This window comes from Dunckerocampus dactyliophorus, chromosome 2, assembly GCF_027744805.1.
Source record: "Dunckerocampus dactyliophorus isolate RoL2022-P2 chromosome 2, RoL_Ddac_1.1, whole genome shotgun sequence".
NCBI lineage: Eukaryota > Metazoa > Chordata > Actinopteri > Syngnathiformes > Syngnathidae > Dunckerocampus > Dunckerocampus dactyliophorus.
In genome coordinates, this window is record NC_072820.1 from 44,148,753 (window position 1) to 44,166,030 (window position 17,278).

At 40.2% G+C, this 17,278-nt stretch overlaps 1 protein-coding gene across 7 annotated transcripts in view; it reads right to left on the bottom strand.

The window, feature by feature from the left end:
- Positions 1 to 2,915: 2,915 nt before the first annotated feature.
- Positions 2,916 to 17,278, bottom strand: part of jmjd1cb (jumonji domain containing 1Cb) — a 154,681-nt gene continuing 140,318 nt past the window's right edge. For 2 of the 7 annotated variants that reach the window (XM_054757427.1, XM_054757400.1), the window contains 15 exons: positions 15,604 to 15,818; positions 15,382 to 15,534; positions 15,003 to 15,092; positions 13,251 to 13,375; positions 11,394 to 11,628; positions 11,089 to 11,309; positions 8,607 to 8,960; positions 8,347 to 8,515; positions 8,151 to 8,241; positions 7,917 to 8,047; positions 6,796 to 6,918; positions 6,494 to 6,633; positions 5,935 to 6,111; positions 5,735 to 5,866; positions 2,917 to 4,657 (listed from right to left, as the gene is read on the bottom strand). In XM_054757427.1, coding sequence (XP_054613402.1) covers positions 4,565 to 4,657; positions 5,735 to 5,866; positions 5,935 to 6,111; positions 6,494 to 6,633; positions 6,796 to 6,918; positions 7,917 to 8,047; positions 8,151 to 8,241; positions 8,347 to 8,515; positions 8,607 to 8,960; positions 11,089 to 11,309; positions 11,394 to 11,628; positions 13,251 to 13,375; positions 15,003 to 15,092; positions 15,382 to 15,534; positions 15,604 to 15,818 — 2,449 coding nt within the window. In that variant the 3' untranslated portion in view covers positions 2,917 to 4,564. Of the gene's footprint in view, positions 4,658 to 5,734; positions 5,867 to 5,934; positions 6,112 to 6,493; positions 6,634 to 6,795; positions 6,919 to 7,916; positions 8,048 to 8,150; positions 8,242 to 8,346; positions 8,516 to 8,606; positions 8,961 to 11,088; positions 11,310 to 11,393; positions 11,629 to 13,250; positions 13,376 to 15,002; positions 15,093 to 15,381; positions 15,535 to 15,603; positions 15,819 to 17,278 lie in introns of all 7 variants that reach the window. The other 5 variants (XM_054757444.1, XM_054757436.1, XM_054757419.1 and 2 more) reach the window with 4 other exon arrangements.

The following is a 17,278-nucleotide window of genomic DNA, read 5'->3' on the forward strand; positions in this document are numbered from 1 at the left end:
GTGGCTCAGGGGCCATTTACTGCCCACGGCACATTCTAAAAATGTAAAAAAAAAAAACAGTAAAAACTGAAAATTCATCTGTGATTTTACAAGAAATAAAGCCAAAATAGTAAAAGAAAAACTCGCATTTTTACAAGAAAAATTTTGTAATATTGTGAGGAAATATACAAAATAAGCAAAACAACAAATAAAGTTATGAATTTTGGATAATTAGGTTGTGGAAAAAGTTATAATGTTACGAGAATAAAGTAAAAATATTACGGGAATAAAGTCACAAGTACAAGAAGAGAATTTACAAGATGGAAGTTGAAATAGTTGAAAAAAATCAACATCAGCAAAAATGAAAAAAAAAAACAACCGTAATATTACAAGAATAAAGACAAAAAATTAAGAGAAAATGTCATAACTGAATCATGTTGTAATATTAAAATAATGTCATTTTTAGTAGCATAAAGTTGAAATTGTAAAGAAAAAAAACATTCTTTTTTTTAAGTCGTAACATGAGAAACAAACAAAACAATTAATAAAGTTGTGATTTTTGGAAAATTAGGTTGTGGAAGAAATTATAATGTTAGAAGAATAAAGTCAAAATATTATGGGAAATAAAGTAATGATTACGAGAAGAACGTTGACAAGAAGAAAGTTGAAATAGATGAAAAAAAATGGAAAAAGTAGCTGTCATTTTATGAGAATAAAGTCAAAATATTAAGAAAAAAGAGTCATATTGTAATGAGAAAAAAGTCGCAATTTTATGAGAATAAATTTATAATATTATGAGGACAAATGTCATTTATGTTTTAACAAGGATACATAGACTTCACATATTAAAGAAATCTTTTTAAAGTTGTAATATGAGAAACAAAACAATGAATAACAAGAAAGTTGTGATTTTCTGAAAGTTAATTTGGGGAGAAAATGTTATAAAGTCATAATATTAGAAAAAGAACTTACAAAGATTATTTAAGCTGAAATATTTGGAAACAAAAAAACGCAGCGCAAATGGGGGTAAAAAAGAGCAAAAACCTTGCATCCTTCACTGGCCCCACTATGCGCAAGCGTTTGAGCTTTCCAGAAGCCTCATTGTGTGGCCTCGCTGTAGAAATACAGTGCATGTGGAATAACATCACCATCTAGTGGTCATAATAAGCAGCGCAAGTCATTTGACTTGCGACAACATCCTTCTCTGTCACAACACAGGTCGCAAAAAATTAACTTCATGACGACCACGTTGTTATAGTTTTTTTTTTTTTTTAGCTTTTTCCTTGCTAGTGATTGTTTGTGTGCATCTCCATTTTTTTATCTAGCAAATTAGCTTTCACTTGTATAGAACCTCTCTCTATCGCGCTCTCTCTCACACACACATGCTATAGTAATGAAACCTGAGTATACTGTAGCCAGTGTACAGCTTGTATAGCCGCATGCCGTCATTATTAGCTATTCAGCTCCGGTTCATGGAGGGGAAACATGAATTCCAACATGCACTGTGACATCCTGAAGCTGAACATTATTATCGCTGTCAACATTTTAACTTTTTTCCTCATTGAATTATGCCTTGTTCTTTTTTCACGTGTTTGCTGTGAGCATGACTTCAGAACACTAATTTTAATGACTAACCGATTCCAGTGTTCCCTCGCTACATCGCGGTTGACCTTTAGTGGATTTTCTAAAGTCCAATTTTGCATATTTTTTAAACAGCATTATGAACGCGCATTGTGTTCTGCGTCCTTATGTGTTAGAGCGATCTATCGGTGCTCTGTTGTGTGTCGTTATTGTATTTGCTGCTGCTACCAGTAGAGGGTGCTGTATACTCATGTGAGAGTGAAAGACGTGTGCAGCTCCACCTCGTCTGTGTTTACGTGCCTGTACTAGCATATTAGCAACCCGTAGGAGACAATAGCCGGCAAAATACAGAGACACAACAGTCCTTATTGGCTAAGGGAAAACCCGCCCATTGTGTTCTGCGTCCTGATTGGCTGTAGACCATTGTCAATCAATTTCCTTCGTGCCTTTTCACGGTTTCGATCAATAGTCGCTAGCTAACTGTGTGAGGTGCTTGCTAACCGCCAATAAACAAGAAGAAGAAGCTAAATGAATCTGAGGAGGAGGAGGACGGCAGGAGCAGTATGTTTTAACAAGGATACAAAAAAGCTACAGCCAAGAGGAGGCACGGTCAGACGAGTGAATGCGCGCGAGTCACTTAATAATTTCTTGTGTAAAACCAAGTAGATTGACCGTTAAAATTCAAACGAAATTTGAACTTTGAGAGTGTTTAAAATGTCAGAAAACGTTAATGCATGTCCGTTTTTAAAAAAAATATTATTAGAGCCTTCTAAACACGAAATAACACCTCTATACACTCACCTTTACACTCACATTACCTAATATTGTAGTGGTAATCAGAAAAAATAAGCCATAAACATGTGTTTCAATAAATATGTTTCAATATATATGTGTGGACAGGAAGTGACGTCGCAGATTCGGTTTTAGCTGGGGTACGGCCACAACCAATCCAGACCTGGAATGTTGAGTCTGGTGCTTGTGTTGCTAGTGACACCTGGTGGCCAGTGTCGACTACAGTTCAACGTCTTTTAATGCCTTAAACCAGGGGTGGGCAAACTGAGGGCCGCAGTCCACATCAGGCCCTCCAAGCAGCTTAATCCAGCCCCACTGGGCATTTCCAAATTCTTTTTTGTTTTAAACCTTCAACATGACTTGCAGTGTTATTGTGGCACGCTTCAGTCACCAAAATAGTGAGACGCAGTTTGTGGCTAACGACACAACACATCAACACGCTTGACGCACAAAGTAACCTACCTACTGCAAATATATACGCGTAATACCAATGCCAATAAAAACACACCCATATATTCCCACCGCAAGGCATGCTGGGTAGCATGTGGTACTCTGCGTTTTGCCATGTTTGTCGCATTTTTGCTAGATTGAAAAGTAAACAAGGAGTTAACATACGCGTCATGTCCAATGATTTATTTTTCATAGCTCATATTGTTGTTGCAGCTGGACTACCCAGCATGCCTTGCGGGCATTTGGAAATAACAGTTTTAAGTTGTGTTATGTTCAGCGCTTCATTGTTGAATTATGTGAAGTGTTAACTTGCTGTGGATGTGTTGCCTTTTTCTTTTGTTTGCACCGTGAGCGAGTACAGTATGCTTGAGTCAAACGTTTGCCCACCCCTGCCTTAAACTGTACTTGTATGTTAGTTCATTTAGCCATTTTTATTTTGACTAATAATAGTCCGTCGTCAACCACGAAGTGGCGACGGACACCAAAAGAAAACACAATTGTTTGATAAATCCATTTTAATGGAAAATGTAAAACCCCTTTTAACTTCAATGTACAAAGCATTGTAACACTTTAAAATTTGAAAATCGAAGCAAGCCGTGTTTTATATAAAAATATCTCAGTCATTGTATATATGAATATATTTACACTTTATAGTTAGTTGTTTCATTATTTTATATTTTAACTTCAAAACTTCACCATAGTAAATCTTAACAAAACAAAAAACTAATAAAACAATTATTTCCTTAAATAAATTACATCTTTTTTTGTAGTCTCAGGTTTACAGGGAATACTTTTCTCATAAGTGTATAAGCAATTTTGTTGTTTTTTTCTTTACATATTACAACATTAGACAGTCTTTACAACAGTTTGGCAGTTCATCTTCCAAAAAAAAAAAAAACAAGAAATATTTATGGCATGAGGACTTTAGCATTTCCTAAAGTTTCAGGCAACAGCTGGTGCATGTGTGTGTCCTCTATCACAGTAGAGCCGTATAACAACTGATATCCATGTAGCGCCAAAGGAAAAATGAAAACAAAAACAACAGACAAACTGTACAGGTCACATTTACATGTATGCTTACATCACATTCTCATAAAGCTAGAAAATACATACATCTTCACAGAGGAAAAGCGCGTGAAAAAGAAAAATCAGCAAGAGACAAATAGAAAAGAGGACAACAACAACAAACAAGGAACTAACCAGGGGGCCTGCTGACACGTACAGCTGACATTTTTTGCATTTTTCCCCTCAAGGTTTTTCTTTTTTCAACATTTTTTTTTTGTGTGATGCCGTTTATGTGTATCCTGATGCTGCTTGCTGCTGGTGATGCTGTTGGAATCAGCAAAGGATCTGTCCAAGCCATGTGTGGGATCTTGCCACAGACGGGGATTCAAACCTGCGGGCCGGCAGCATGAATGAACATCCAGTCTGCCCCGCTGCTGGCGCCTGAACCGGCAAGTCAGTTAGTGGCGATGACACGGCTCCCGAGCAGCACATTACTCTTTGCCACTATTCCCGTCTTTCCTGTGTTTCATTAAACCAGGTGGGGGGGTTTAATGAGTCAGGCCAGTCCACTTCTTGAGTGTCACCTCTTGGCACTAAAGGTTAAGGGTACTTGGATGCCATCGGTTCACCATCACTGGACCGCATAGCAGCTGCATCCCCACAGTCTCCTCCTGCGATCATATGACACACACGTCATGTGTGGAGGTGCTGATCGGACTTCCTCGCAGGAAAAAGTGTGCGCAAGACGGCGGGGCTGTCATGAGTTCTCTTCCTCCTCGTCTTCCTCGGAGCCGCTCCTCTTCAAGGAGCTGACTGCCTCTTTCATACAGTGGTACAAGATGTTCTTCACCTGAGGAGCGCAAAGGAATATGTCATTCAGCAAGAACCATTGCAGGCTTTAGAGTCAATGTGAACATCTCCCCTTGCTTACTGTTGTATTTTCAATGAATAACAGATGCTAAATATCAGTGATAAAGCTTTTAAGTCCACCCAAGACAAGACTCTAATAAGGGGTCTTTAGAAAAATGTATTTTATATTTTTAATAGGGGAATAATTATTGATTTAATGATTGGTATGCGTGGTGTCAACTGTGTTCAATACCAAAGGTGTAGTTATACGTTTTTAAACCCGAACGGCCGATCCCAACAACGTATTTATGCGTCTTTTACGCAAAGAGAGGTGATGACGCAACTCTCCACTCATGCATTTCACTTCAGAGCACTTTCAAGCCATAAAAACGGCCACATGGGGGCAGAAGTGCATTTGATAAGAGCTAGGCAGAGATCATGTGAACAGAAAAACATACATGACAGGAAGGAGGAAGTGAGAGAGCGTGGAGGAGTGTAGCGTGCAGAAGGTTACGCATTTTAACGCATGCACACGCACGCATCTTTTTTTTTTTTTTTTTAGTCAGGAATTGATATTTTCCTGAAACTTACCATTTTCTGCTGATTACTAAAGAACGAACGGTTAAAACTTTTTTTTCCTGATGAAAGACGGGTATTCTAATCTTCCTTATGGTAGGTTCCATGTTTATATAGCCATAGAATGTTGGAAGATAATGGCCGGTACTGAAGGGGTTGTCTTTTGAAAAATGGCTGGGATAGAACAAGTTAATAACGTGGCAAATCCATCCATCCATCCATTTTCTATACCGCTTCTCCTCCTTAGGGTCGCGGGGGTATGCTGGAGCCTATCCCAGCTGACTTCGGGCGACAGGCGGGGTACACCCTGGACTGGTCGCCAGCCAATGGCAGGGCACATATAGACAACCACCCATTCCCACCTATGGACAACGAACCTAACATGCATGTATTTTCCCCATAACCTTACGTTATTCTCATATAATGTATTAGCACAAAGTAGCTCAGTCCATTCATACTATAAACAATGTGATTTTACATGCGTATTTAATGACTCAATCACCTGTAGTTTGTCTTCGTAGTTGACTTCCTCGTGGTTGGGTCTGAGCTCCTGGGTCAGGTGGAATGAGTTGGCCACATGCTCAGGAGACACAAAGTCATTGATGACCTGAACACAGCTGTGAAGGTTCTGGACCTGACAGACAAGACTCCCAATGACTGGTCTAGTCGCCTTACTGGGGTGTTGTGTGTGTGTGTGTGTACCTGGTGCATAGACCCGGCTGGTATTAGCACAGAGTCTCCCAAAAACTGCACAACAGTCCAGCCCTGAACATCATGCTCATCCAAAAGCCGCTGGCGCTGTTTCTTGCTCAGGTACCATCCCTGCTCTCTGATTGGATCCTGGTCTGCTGATATATCCAATCCCTGCTCCTTGCAGAGCTGACGTGGTGGTGCATAGAAAGGAGCAGGATGGAAAGGGGGATAGACAGTCAGCATCTAAAAGGAACTGGAATGCGTGGTTGTAGATGACCACAAGGTACCCCACTGCGTATCCTCCTGCTGTTTTTGATACTGAGTTTTTACCATCAAGTTGTTCAATAAGTAAGTCAAGTTCCAATTTAAATGCCAATGTAAGTTGAATGACACAGACTCTATGAAGGAAAGCATGTCAGAACTTTATGAAATCTGAAGAAGGAACTACATCTCAAGTACTGTCAAAAACGCACAAGATTCATCTCTGCCGCGGCTAAATGGCGACGATGAACCCAATGTGAGACAATGAAATGCTCCTTTCATCCTGCTGCTGCCTCATAGTGCTTACCTTGTGCAGGAACGCTCTGACCTTGTCCATGTCTTTGTTGAGGTAGATGTGCCACAGCGCCCCTGGTGTCTCACTGGAGTCCTTCAGCCTTCGGCGGACTCCCTCATCTAGATTGTCCTCCTCCAGACGCTTTAACACTCCTTCACACATGCACCAAAATTGAATAAGAATTCATATTTTTTTTAAATCAATTTCAAATAGCTTTTGGAGACCTACACTATGAACAAAGTACTTCCTGTAAATGATACAACCCCTCCAATAATAAACTTTTTTTACTGAAAAAGATAGAAGGGACATTTTACCGGTTTTGGACAAGACTCCATTGCCTTTGGCCACACCAACATAGACTAGAATAGACACAACGTCGGAGACTTCCACATGGAGGTTAGCAGTCCCAAAGTCCTGGTCCTGAGATGCAGCTACACCTACAGGAAGATAACCAACTCAGTCATCAAGAGTACAGATTGTGTAAAAGCATGATAGAATGAGGTGTGCGTGCTTGACAACAACACAGTGGTTGTCTTTTATGCTCTTGCTATTTGAGGAAGTACCTTTGCAAGTGTGTAGAGCTGGTTCAGTGTTTTGCGACCACGATGAAAGCACATTGCACCTCCTCTAGCCGAGGTTCGACTAACGCTCGTACCTTTCTCTCCAGCACCCTAGAACAGACGTTCCCAGGGAGGCTGACGAGTGTGATCCCCCTATAGTTGAAACACACCCTCTGGTGGAGCACCACCCCGGTCTGCCAACCCAAAAGGTACTGTTCCCGACTTTCACGCAATGTTGAAGAGACGTCTCAGCCAAGACAGTCCCACAACATCCAGAGCCTTGAGGAACTCGGGGCGAAACCCGTCCACCCCGAAACTTTACCACTGAGGAGTTTTTTTGACTCCTTCAGATACCTCAGCCACATGCTTCCTCTACGGAAGGCATGTCAGTGGGATTGAGAAGGGCTCTCAAAATATCCTCAGTCAAGGTCACCAGGCCTCCGTCCCCGCTCTAAACGGTGTGGACCGGGCACCGCTTCCCCTTTCTGAGGCACCGAATGGTTTGCCAGAAACTTTGAGGCTGACCAAAAATCGTGCTCCTTGGACTCACTGAACTCATCCCACACCCAGGTTTTTGGCTCAACCACTGCCAAAGCCGTGTGCCGCTTCCTACTGAATGTGTTGCCGTCTAATTTTAATCAACTTAAAATGTGATTTCTGTGTTTCTGTGTGACCACATGGCCCTGAAGATGGAGCTTTTTACGTACATTCATTGCACAGCTTGACAATTTTACTGCAAAAAGGAGTGTGTGTGTGTGTGTGTGTGTGTGTGTGTGTGAGTGTGAGTGTGAGTGTGTTTTGCCTACAGTATATGTGAGGACCACTATTTGCAGAAATACAGAAATCTTTTGATACATAAAACACTGAGGTTTTACCATAAGCACAGCAGAGTCTCGGCCCCAAATCAGGCCTAACAAAGAAGGATGGTAGATGGGAGGCCAAGTTGAGGTTGCCTTCTGGATCAGAGTACTCAGGCAGCGGCAAGTTCTTCATTAAGTCATCGTACCTACAGATGGAAGAAAGCTGTAGTCATACCTTTACTCGTGTGATGATGATGCGTGGCGTTCCATAACATATGGAAGATACACATGAATACTTAACGTACGAACCTTGATGGCATGAGAGCCATGAATTCCTCTCCAGAAGGCCAGTCTTTCAGTCTGTAAACAACAGGTTCTCCATCCTTGGACTTGACTCGTTCTGAACAAGTTACATGTTACTTTGTTAGACTACTGAATTAACACATTTTCTGTCAACACCCAAATGAAGTTCAATGACCCAAAGTGTAGGGACTGAGAAACTCACTGGTGATGTCCTCAAATCCATCCCAGAACTCCTTGATCCCTGAGTTGGAGACCACCTGATCTTTACAGTTGAGAAGGTCTCCCTGATGGTCTGCAAACTCCTGATTGAAGGAGTCTGCTTTCCACAGAGTGGCATTCAGTCGCTTATGGATCCCCGACACCAACACAGGCTACGCAAAACATACAAATGACACACATGATACAGTATTAATGATGACTACAGCATACCATCACTGCACTACTAACACACATGACATGTACCTGTCCCTGCTTCCAGCATTCTCTAAACAGCTTCCAGTTATTCTGATTACGGTGATCTTTGAGCCACAGTAGTCGTCCGTTATTCAGCCAGCAGTGAGGAATATCAGGATACTGGTTGGATGATTCCTCTGGAATCACTGCAGTAACAGTAACAGGCATCGACTTCTTCCTGTCTGTTTTGGTGTCTTCTGGGATGACAGGTGAGGGGTTGCTGTTGTTGACAGGGATGACTGGCTCTTGCTTGATTGAAAGTTTAGTGGCGATACTCTGGCGGTTGGCAGGGATTTTGTTTTCAACAACCGATGCAATGATGTCATCTAGGATATTGGGCATGGTGCGGCCGCCTTTCCCGGTCTTACAAAAACGAAGAATAGGAAAAATTAAACACGATATTCCCGACGTTATGAAACATTAGCAGAATTTTTTTGAAGTTCCAGTTCCACCAAACGCTACAGTCCAGCTTGATTGCCATCGGTAAGGTTTGGAATGATATAACCTAATCTGATTAGGTTACACAGGGTGAGTAGACCAGGTGATGCAATGCAGACAGAAACAAACATTTATTTTATGATAAAATAATTCTAATAGAATGATCAGTACAGGCTGATAGGTGGAGAAGGGGTCGGATTTAAATAAGCCCTGCTTCCTACTCCTTTTCAGATATGATGAATTGTGCAAGTATAATCAAGTATAACATAACTTGTTAAGCATGTACAAAACAAATACACTGAGATAAAGATTATTATTTTGTGTAAATAACGATGTCAAATTAAAGTAAATGAATATACATTTGGGAAATAATGTGTTTTGGTTCACTGAATTATCATATACCATCAATATACAGTGATCCCTCGTTTAGCGCAGTTAATTCGTTCGAATACCCGACCATGATATGTGAATTTCCGCAAAGTAGGATTCCTTCTTTGTAAATGAGTATAGAAAACCTGTTTACAATCTTCTGAATATGTTTTTTTTTATTATTAGAGCCCTCTAGATATGAAATAACACCCCTATAGTCACCTTTACACTCCTATTACACAACATAGTGGATATAATCAGAAAAAATAAGACATTTAAGACAGGTGACCTTGTGGGGAGCAGAATGGGTGAAGTGACGTGCAGGGTTGAGAGTTGAGATTTTGGCCGCAACGGTATAATTATTATGTTGTTATTATTGTGCCTGTTGTGAGATCATTTAAACCTGCAGGAAAAGCCAGTTGTTCCGGCAATGAAGCTGTCTCACGAACAACTACTGACGCCGCGTGAGCAATGTACAATACTACATTCACAAGTTGAATGGTGGTCTTAATGGCTTACATTTGTATTTTACCTCGTTTAGCCATTTTTATGCTTGAAAATGTTTCATTTGGGCAAAAATACATACAATTTCATAAACATGCACATTTTTTGACAAATAATAGGCCACTGTCAACCACGAATTCAACCGGAATTACGACAACAGCTACGAAGAATGTGGTTTTGTAGCTAGCAGGCATGCTAATCAAATCAATCGTGTATCTGTTCTGCTGCAACAATGAATCGATTCAGTGATGATTAATCGATTATCCAATTAATCAACTATTTTGGTATTCCATTTTTTCCCCCATTTTATATTTTCTTTTTTTGTTGTATTATTATTTTATTCACATATTTTTGTGACTTTTTCCCCAACCTAATTTTCCCAAAATTACATGATTTAGTTTTTTTTGTCTGATATTACAACTTAAAAAAAACCCAAAAAATTTGTTCTTTTAATATTACGAGTTTATTCTCATAAAATTTAACTTTTAAACATTTTTTAAACATTAAACATTTTTTCTCAACTTTTTTTCTCTTAATATTTTGTCTTTATTCTCCTGTTTGTTTTACCATTTTTTTCCCCAATTTCAACTTTTTTCTTTCTCGTAATGATGACTTCATTCCCATACTATTTTGAATTTATTCTCATAAAGTAATTTTTTCTGCAACCTAATTTTCCAGATATTAAAACTTTATTCATTGTTTTGTTTGTTTCTGATATCACGGCTATAATTTTTTTTTCTTTAACACCTCATCTTTATGCTATAAATTGATGTTATTGTTGTCCCCATATTATTATTCTTAGAAAATGACGACTTTGTCATTAGATTACAACTTTTTTCTCTTAATATTTTTACTTTATTCTTGCAAAGTTTTTCCACTTTTGCTGTTTGTTTTTTTTTTTAGTTTTCCTGCTAAATTCGATTTTTTGAATGTCCTGTGAGCCAATAACAAAAGAGCTGTGGGCCTTAAATGGCCCCCAGGTCGCACTTTGGACACCCCTGATCTAGGGCCTAACTGACCTGCTCGATTAATTGAAACGACGAGCTTCAGATTAATCAACTAACAAAATAATCACTAGTTGCATGCGGGGATTAATTTGTCGAGCCCGACTGTACCGCATGGTGGAACTACTGTATGGCTATAGGATCAAAATGACTGCTAACAACGTGTTTGTGTGCACCTGTGAAGCAGTTGAGTATACTGGTGCAAAGGCGATCCCAGCATCAGTGGAGCCCAGCTTCAGCTTTCCTGCAGTGGTGGTGAGCAGATCTCTGAGAGTGGAGCCCTGCTCTGTGCTGTTTGCAACCAGCGATGTGGTTTTACATTGTTGCAGGACCTCCAGGCTGTCCCCTTCCGTGTCTTCTTTCACCGATTTACCCAACAACACAGAGTCTTTATTTTCTGTTGGAGAAAGAGTTTGTCACATACAGCCATTTGGGGATATTCCAGTAGATCGTCGGGTCATTTAGAAGCAAAGAACATTACTCTTGCCTTTCTTTTCCTCCCTGGATTTTTGCTCTGCCAGGTCAGCCAGGAAATGCAGAGGTGACTGCGACTCCGGCGGTGTAACCGAAGCACTCCCTGCATCACTGCCAGGACTTCTTCCTCCCCCTCCGTTGGTCTCTACTTTCGGTCCTCCTTGGTCAGAGATCTGCTGAGAGCGAGGCTCAGTCTTCACCAGCGACAGTTTGTTGCTGTGATTCAGAACATTCTGTAGTACCTGGCAGAGGGATAGAGATCACAGATGAAATTACTACCACCTTATAAAAAAGGTACAACTTGCATTACTAGAAATAGATTGTGACAGGATACAATATTGATGATTTTATTTGAGGCTGTAACACACTCTTCTCTACAAATATGTAGTATTGTAGCAACCCTTGTAGTGTTACGAGTGTGTGATGTTTTGTGTGGCCGTGAACGTGTCAGGTGGAGTGCTTTTGTGTGTGTGTGTGTGTGTGTGTGGTGTGATGAGGAGGATTGATGCTGTGCATGTGTGGAGACAGTTACGTTTGCTGATACTCTTTTGGCTATGTTTGCTGAGACAATTCTGATCAAAATTTTAAGAACAGCTGAAAAATTGTAAGAATTTACATTTTGCGCAGTTGGATCTTACAGAGGTTCCAAGTAGAGAGCTAAGTAGACGTAAAGCGAAATAGGCTGTTCATCAGCTGATGAAGACCAAAGTCTAAATCTTGGCAAAAATGGGGATTCAATGTCATTTTCTGTCAGGTATTCAGAGTGTCATGATCTCTTGATCTCTCAAAAAAGCTTTCTCTCTTTGAACGTGGTCGGATTGTTGAGCTGCATAAGCAAGTCCTCTCACAGCGCGCCATTGCTGCTGACGTTGGACGCAGTAAGACAGTCATTTAAAACTTCTTCAATGAGACAAAATGTAACCTTGATGGTCCTGATGGCTTCCAACGTTACTGGCATGACAAGGAGATCCCACATGAGATGTTTTCCACACGGCACAGTGGAGGGGGTTCCCTCATGATCTGGGCTGCTTTTTCCTTCAATGGAACAATGGAGCTTCAGGTTGTGCAGGGGCGTCAAACAGCACCAGGCTATGTGGAGATGTTGCAGGAGGCATCCCTCATGTCTGAAGGCTCTCGTCTGTGTGGTAATGACTGGCTTTTTCAAAAAGACTACGCTGCAGTTCACAATGCCCGCCTGACAAAGAGGAATAAGCTCACTCTTTTGGACCATCCTGCGTGTTCCCCTGTTGTAAATCCAATTGAGAACATTTCGGGATGGATGGCGAGGGAAGTTTACAAAAACGGACATCGGTTCCATTCAGTGGATGCTCTCAGAGAAGCTATCTTCACCACCTGGAGCAACATTCCCACTAGCCTCCTGGAAACACTGGCATCAAGCATACCCAAACCCATTTTTGAGTTGATTAAGAAGAATGGCGCAGCAATTTTTTTTACTATTTTAGGGGGTTTCAGGTTGTTGTTGTTTTTAGCAATAGTCTTAAACTTTTGATTAGCTGATGAACAGCCTATTTTGCTTTAAGGGTTGTTCATAGTAAATTGCTTACTGAAAACATTTTTTGACTCACTCCTTTTTCTTCTTTTCGCATTTTGAAGTTCTACTTAGAACCTCCTAAAAATCCAACACTGCAATTTTTCAACTGGGCTTATAATTTTGATCAGGAGTGTATTCTTCTGGCTAGGTTTCTTAAAGCAGGCGTGGCTCATGGATCGGAAATCTCCGCATGTGCTATCGGCAATCTCCGATACATGATATCAAAACTGATACGGATACTGGATCGGACCGGTTCCATCCCAAGTGTGCAGTGGGATTAATTAGGCAGTATTAAAGACAGAATGACTTTACCTGTGAGACTCCATTGGTGGCTGGAAGTTTGCTGAGGAGGTTCTGTTTGTTTGTGCAAGCACAGTGCGATTTGATGTTGTGTTTTTCTCTCAGCGCATGCATGGACGCCACTAATTCAGTTAACACTGACATAAAAAAAAAAGAAAAGACAAGTTGTAGATTAAACAATGGACATTTGAATGGACCAAGTGAGTGAGAAGAGATACAACAACAAGTCCAACAACAAGAACTAGGCATGAGTAAAACCCAAAATGATTCTTATCCTGACCAAATTTTGAGCTAAAAGTGTATTTTTTTATTGTTAAAAAAAAGTGTAGTTCAACGGGAAAAAACACCAAATAGTGGCAAATAACTAAGATGATCACAGGCCATGCACTCCACCATTTTAACCTCGGTGGGGGCTCTCTCTTTGCACTGTGTATATAGCTCCGATATAGAATTCTGACTAAATATTTACAGATTGCAGATGGCTTTTGTATGGATGTCAACAGGTCAACTACATATGTATCTGCTGCCATCTAGTGGAAGAGCATTTAAATGCCACAAAACAATGCTAGCGTAGACACAGAATATGAACAAAAATACATGATTTATCAGGAAATAATAAGAATTTTCAGACCACTGCACTACCAATGATCCCAGGCATGTCAAATGTTCTAAATTTATAGTTGATTAGCACTTTACCGGGACCCTTTTTTAATGGCGCAAAAGTTTTCTCATATCGAACCAGTGAGATCAGGGATGTGAACAAATCTCAAAATGTAACGGCTAACAGCAACAAATAAAAGGATGACTTGCTACCGCGTTTACAGTCAGATACCCATTCAATAGGGGTTTCACGATACACTCAGCTCACGAGACGACACACAAGATATTGGGTTCCCGAGAACGAGATGAGAAAATATTTTTAAATTACTCTTATCAATGATAAAATACAGGGATGGACAAAAAGCCTTTTTTTTAAATGTAACTGAATCACAAACCAATGCCGGTTGAAATGCTTTATAGCTTTGCATGCAAGACCTAAGCATGATGCTTTACACTGTTGAACTTCTTTCCACATATCAAAACAAAAAACTAAAAATGATAAAAATTTAAAACAATGACGGCAGTTGTAGCTGCTACTAATCATTTATGTTGACGGGTAGTTATGAAAAGACACATGCAAAAATAGATTTCAGTACATTTTACACTTTATGTTTACGCTAAAAGAACTAGAGTCCCCATGATGCTTAGAGTGCGGAAGCAGGAAGTAGGTCCCAATTAGACTCTACTATCACATGTTTTGATAGTCAGATGCAGCGATCGTGTTTTGATCTGACAAATCTTTAGTAAGTTTGATCAAAGGTAGTATTACTACAGCTTCTACACTGCACCGGTTGTTCAATGCCCATGAAAAAAAGAACTACATGGAACGAGCGAGTGACGCTGAGAACACAGAGGTAGGCTGGATTGCAAGGTTTATAGTGTGCGCAAAGCACTTAATGTGCTGTTCCAATCCTGCCAGGCGCACTACCACTTCCACATTACGTGTATTATCATTCACAGTAGTGATGCAATAGCTCACAGTCTGATAGACTTCTGGATGACCCGTTCTCGCGAGACATCTTTTCTCTGAACGAGAAATATCGTCACGTTTTAATCTAGTGAGTTCCCGTGTCTGGTCTGATATTGTTAAATGAATACTTCTGGCAGTGTCGATTAAAACTGTCCACTATTATTTACTTAAAAGAAGAATATGCTGCTCTGTACCTGTGCCAGGAATGATCTGTGTTGGCATGAGGTGTTTGTGATCATGAGGCTGGCCTTTCACACACTTCAGCCAGGCGTATAGGTCTTTATCTGACACAGAGAGAAACATATAGGTCAGTCAATACATATCATGTAGTCTGCAGACTAAGCAGGTGAGCACTCTAGTCTGACAAGTATAGTTGAGATGGTGGCATCTATTTACATAAATTAGTGCTCATAGAAGTGTGGAACGTGTCACTATACCTGTGGTGTGTAGGATTTAAATACATAAATACACCTCTACTTGGACTATTTCCTAGATTCTGACAGAATCCTGGTTAAGTGAGCACATTTGGCCTTTTACCTGGCTTGTAACTGTCCAACAATATATACAACTGACCTTTCGAGCTCCTTCTCTCCTTGGCCTTGTAGCAGTCCAGGCAGACAACGAAGCCACATTTTTGACAGACCCAGTGAATGTTGAAAAGTGTTGCCTCGCAGGCATCACACATCTCCCTCACCCCCCGAACTGCGCGCTTCCACACAAGCTTGGCTGGAACACACACAAAGGTGGTTCAACCTAAAAGTGTAATTTTGTAACATGAATGTCAAGAACACACACCATCCTTCTTGACCCAGGAGGCTGCTGTATTCTCCATCAGGACCATCTGACAGAACATGTCTCCTATGAAGCTGAGGATGTACTTGGCCGTGGTTTGGTCCAGGTGGCTATCCTCCAAGGCTCCAGGGATCCATAAGGCAAGGGCCTCATCATCAAACTGGTCAGGAGTGGTGAAGCCGTCCATACGGATTACGCCATTTTTACTATAGGAAAGCCTGGATGGGGAGAGGGTAAGCAAAAACACAACATTTAAACATAACAAATTGTCCAAACTGCAGAGGAGTAGAAAATACAAATCCAGAGAAACAATGCCATTAGCACAATTAAAACTGTGAATTCATTTCTAGATTGGAAGCATGTACAAAGATTACAACATCAAGTAATATTTAAGCAAATTTCTGTGAACTATCTAAAATAATCACATTCCAAGAAACGAGGATCGATGCTTAGAAAGGAATGGATTTTGAGCTGAAATGATGTACTAAGTAGATTCTCAGGTTCTCCCAAATGAGGAGGTTCCGAGTGCAGCCCCACTGTTATTTTTTGTTCCACAGCATTTCAATTGCAAAGAGAAAAAAAAGGCTATTATTGAAGTAAAGACATACACAGTTATGGAAAAAAATATTAGACCATCTTGTTTCTTCGTTTTTTGTGTCTATTTTAATGCCTGGTACAGGTAAAGGTAAATTTTTTTGAACAAATATACCGCAAATGCCGGTGTACAAGCCGCACCCACTAAATTTAGAGGAAAAAAACTGATTTGTACATTTATAAGTTGCATTGGTGTGGCATAGAAGCTGCAATGCTGCCTCTGTCCACCAGAGGCCTCAATGAATGCGTCAGATGCAATGCCTGATGGGAAAACTTCAAAATGTTGTTGGTTTTTTTCCCCATTTAAACTCATACTGGGACATGTTTGTATATTTGTCAGGTACATCTTTTGAGTGTTAAGGTGCTGTGCGATTAATTTAGCGTTGTTAGTAAAGTGTTCTTTGAAAGATAACACCGTGAGTCAGTGTTATGTTGTTATACTGTTATATACATATACTGTATATATATACTGTATATACATAGACAGTATATATATACACTGTACATACATATAGAGTATATATATATACACTGTACATACATATACAGTATATGTATATAATGACCTCCTGCGATTTCCAATGGGTTGACAAGCTTGTTGTGAGTGCACTGATAGCTTGTGATTGACTCCTGCCAAAGAAAGAGCTATCGTTTCCTCACTGACTCGTGAGCGGCACAGTAGCCATGAATTAGCTGCACAGCTGTGTAAGCCGCAGGGTTCAATGTTTAAGAAAAAAGTAGCGGCTTATACACCGGACAGAGGAGATGAGAGGTATGCTACTAGAATAATATTATGACGCTATTCTCGATAAATTCTGCCTTTTTTGTGTTAATATTTTTACTTTTATTCTTTTTAGATTTTTACTGGGGGTTTTTTCTTGCTAAATTGTATTTTTAGAATGTGTCGCGGGCCATTAAAAGAAAACAGCCACGGGCTGCAAATGGGCCGCACTTTGGACACCCCTGGCATAGATCATGGAAATTTTGTCAAATGCCCACCCCGAGTCTGGTATATACAGCCAAGTCTCATGAAAAAACAACCATGAATGGGTAAAATACAAAAACAATCTATAAATCTATAAAA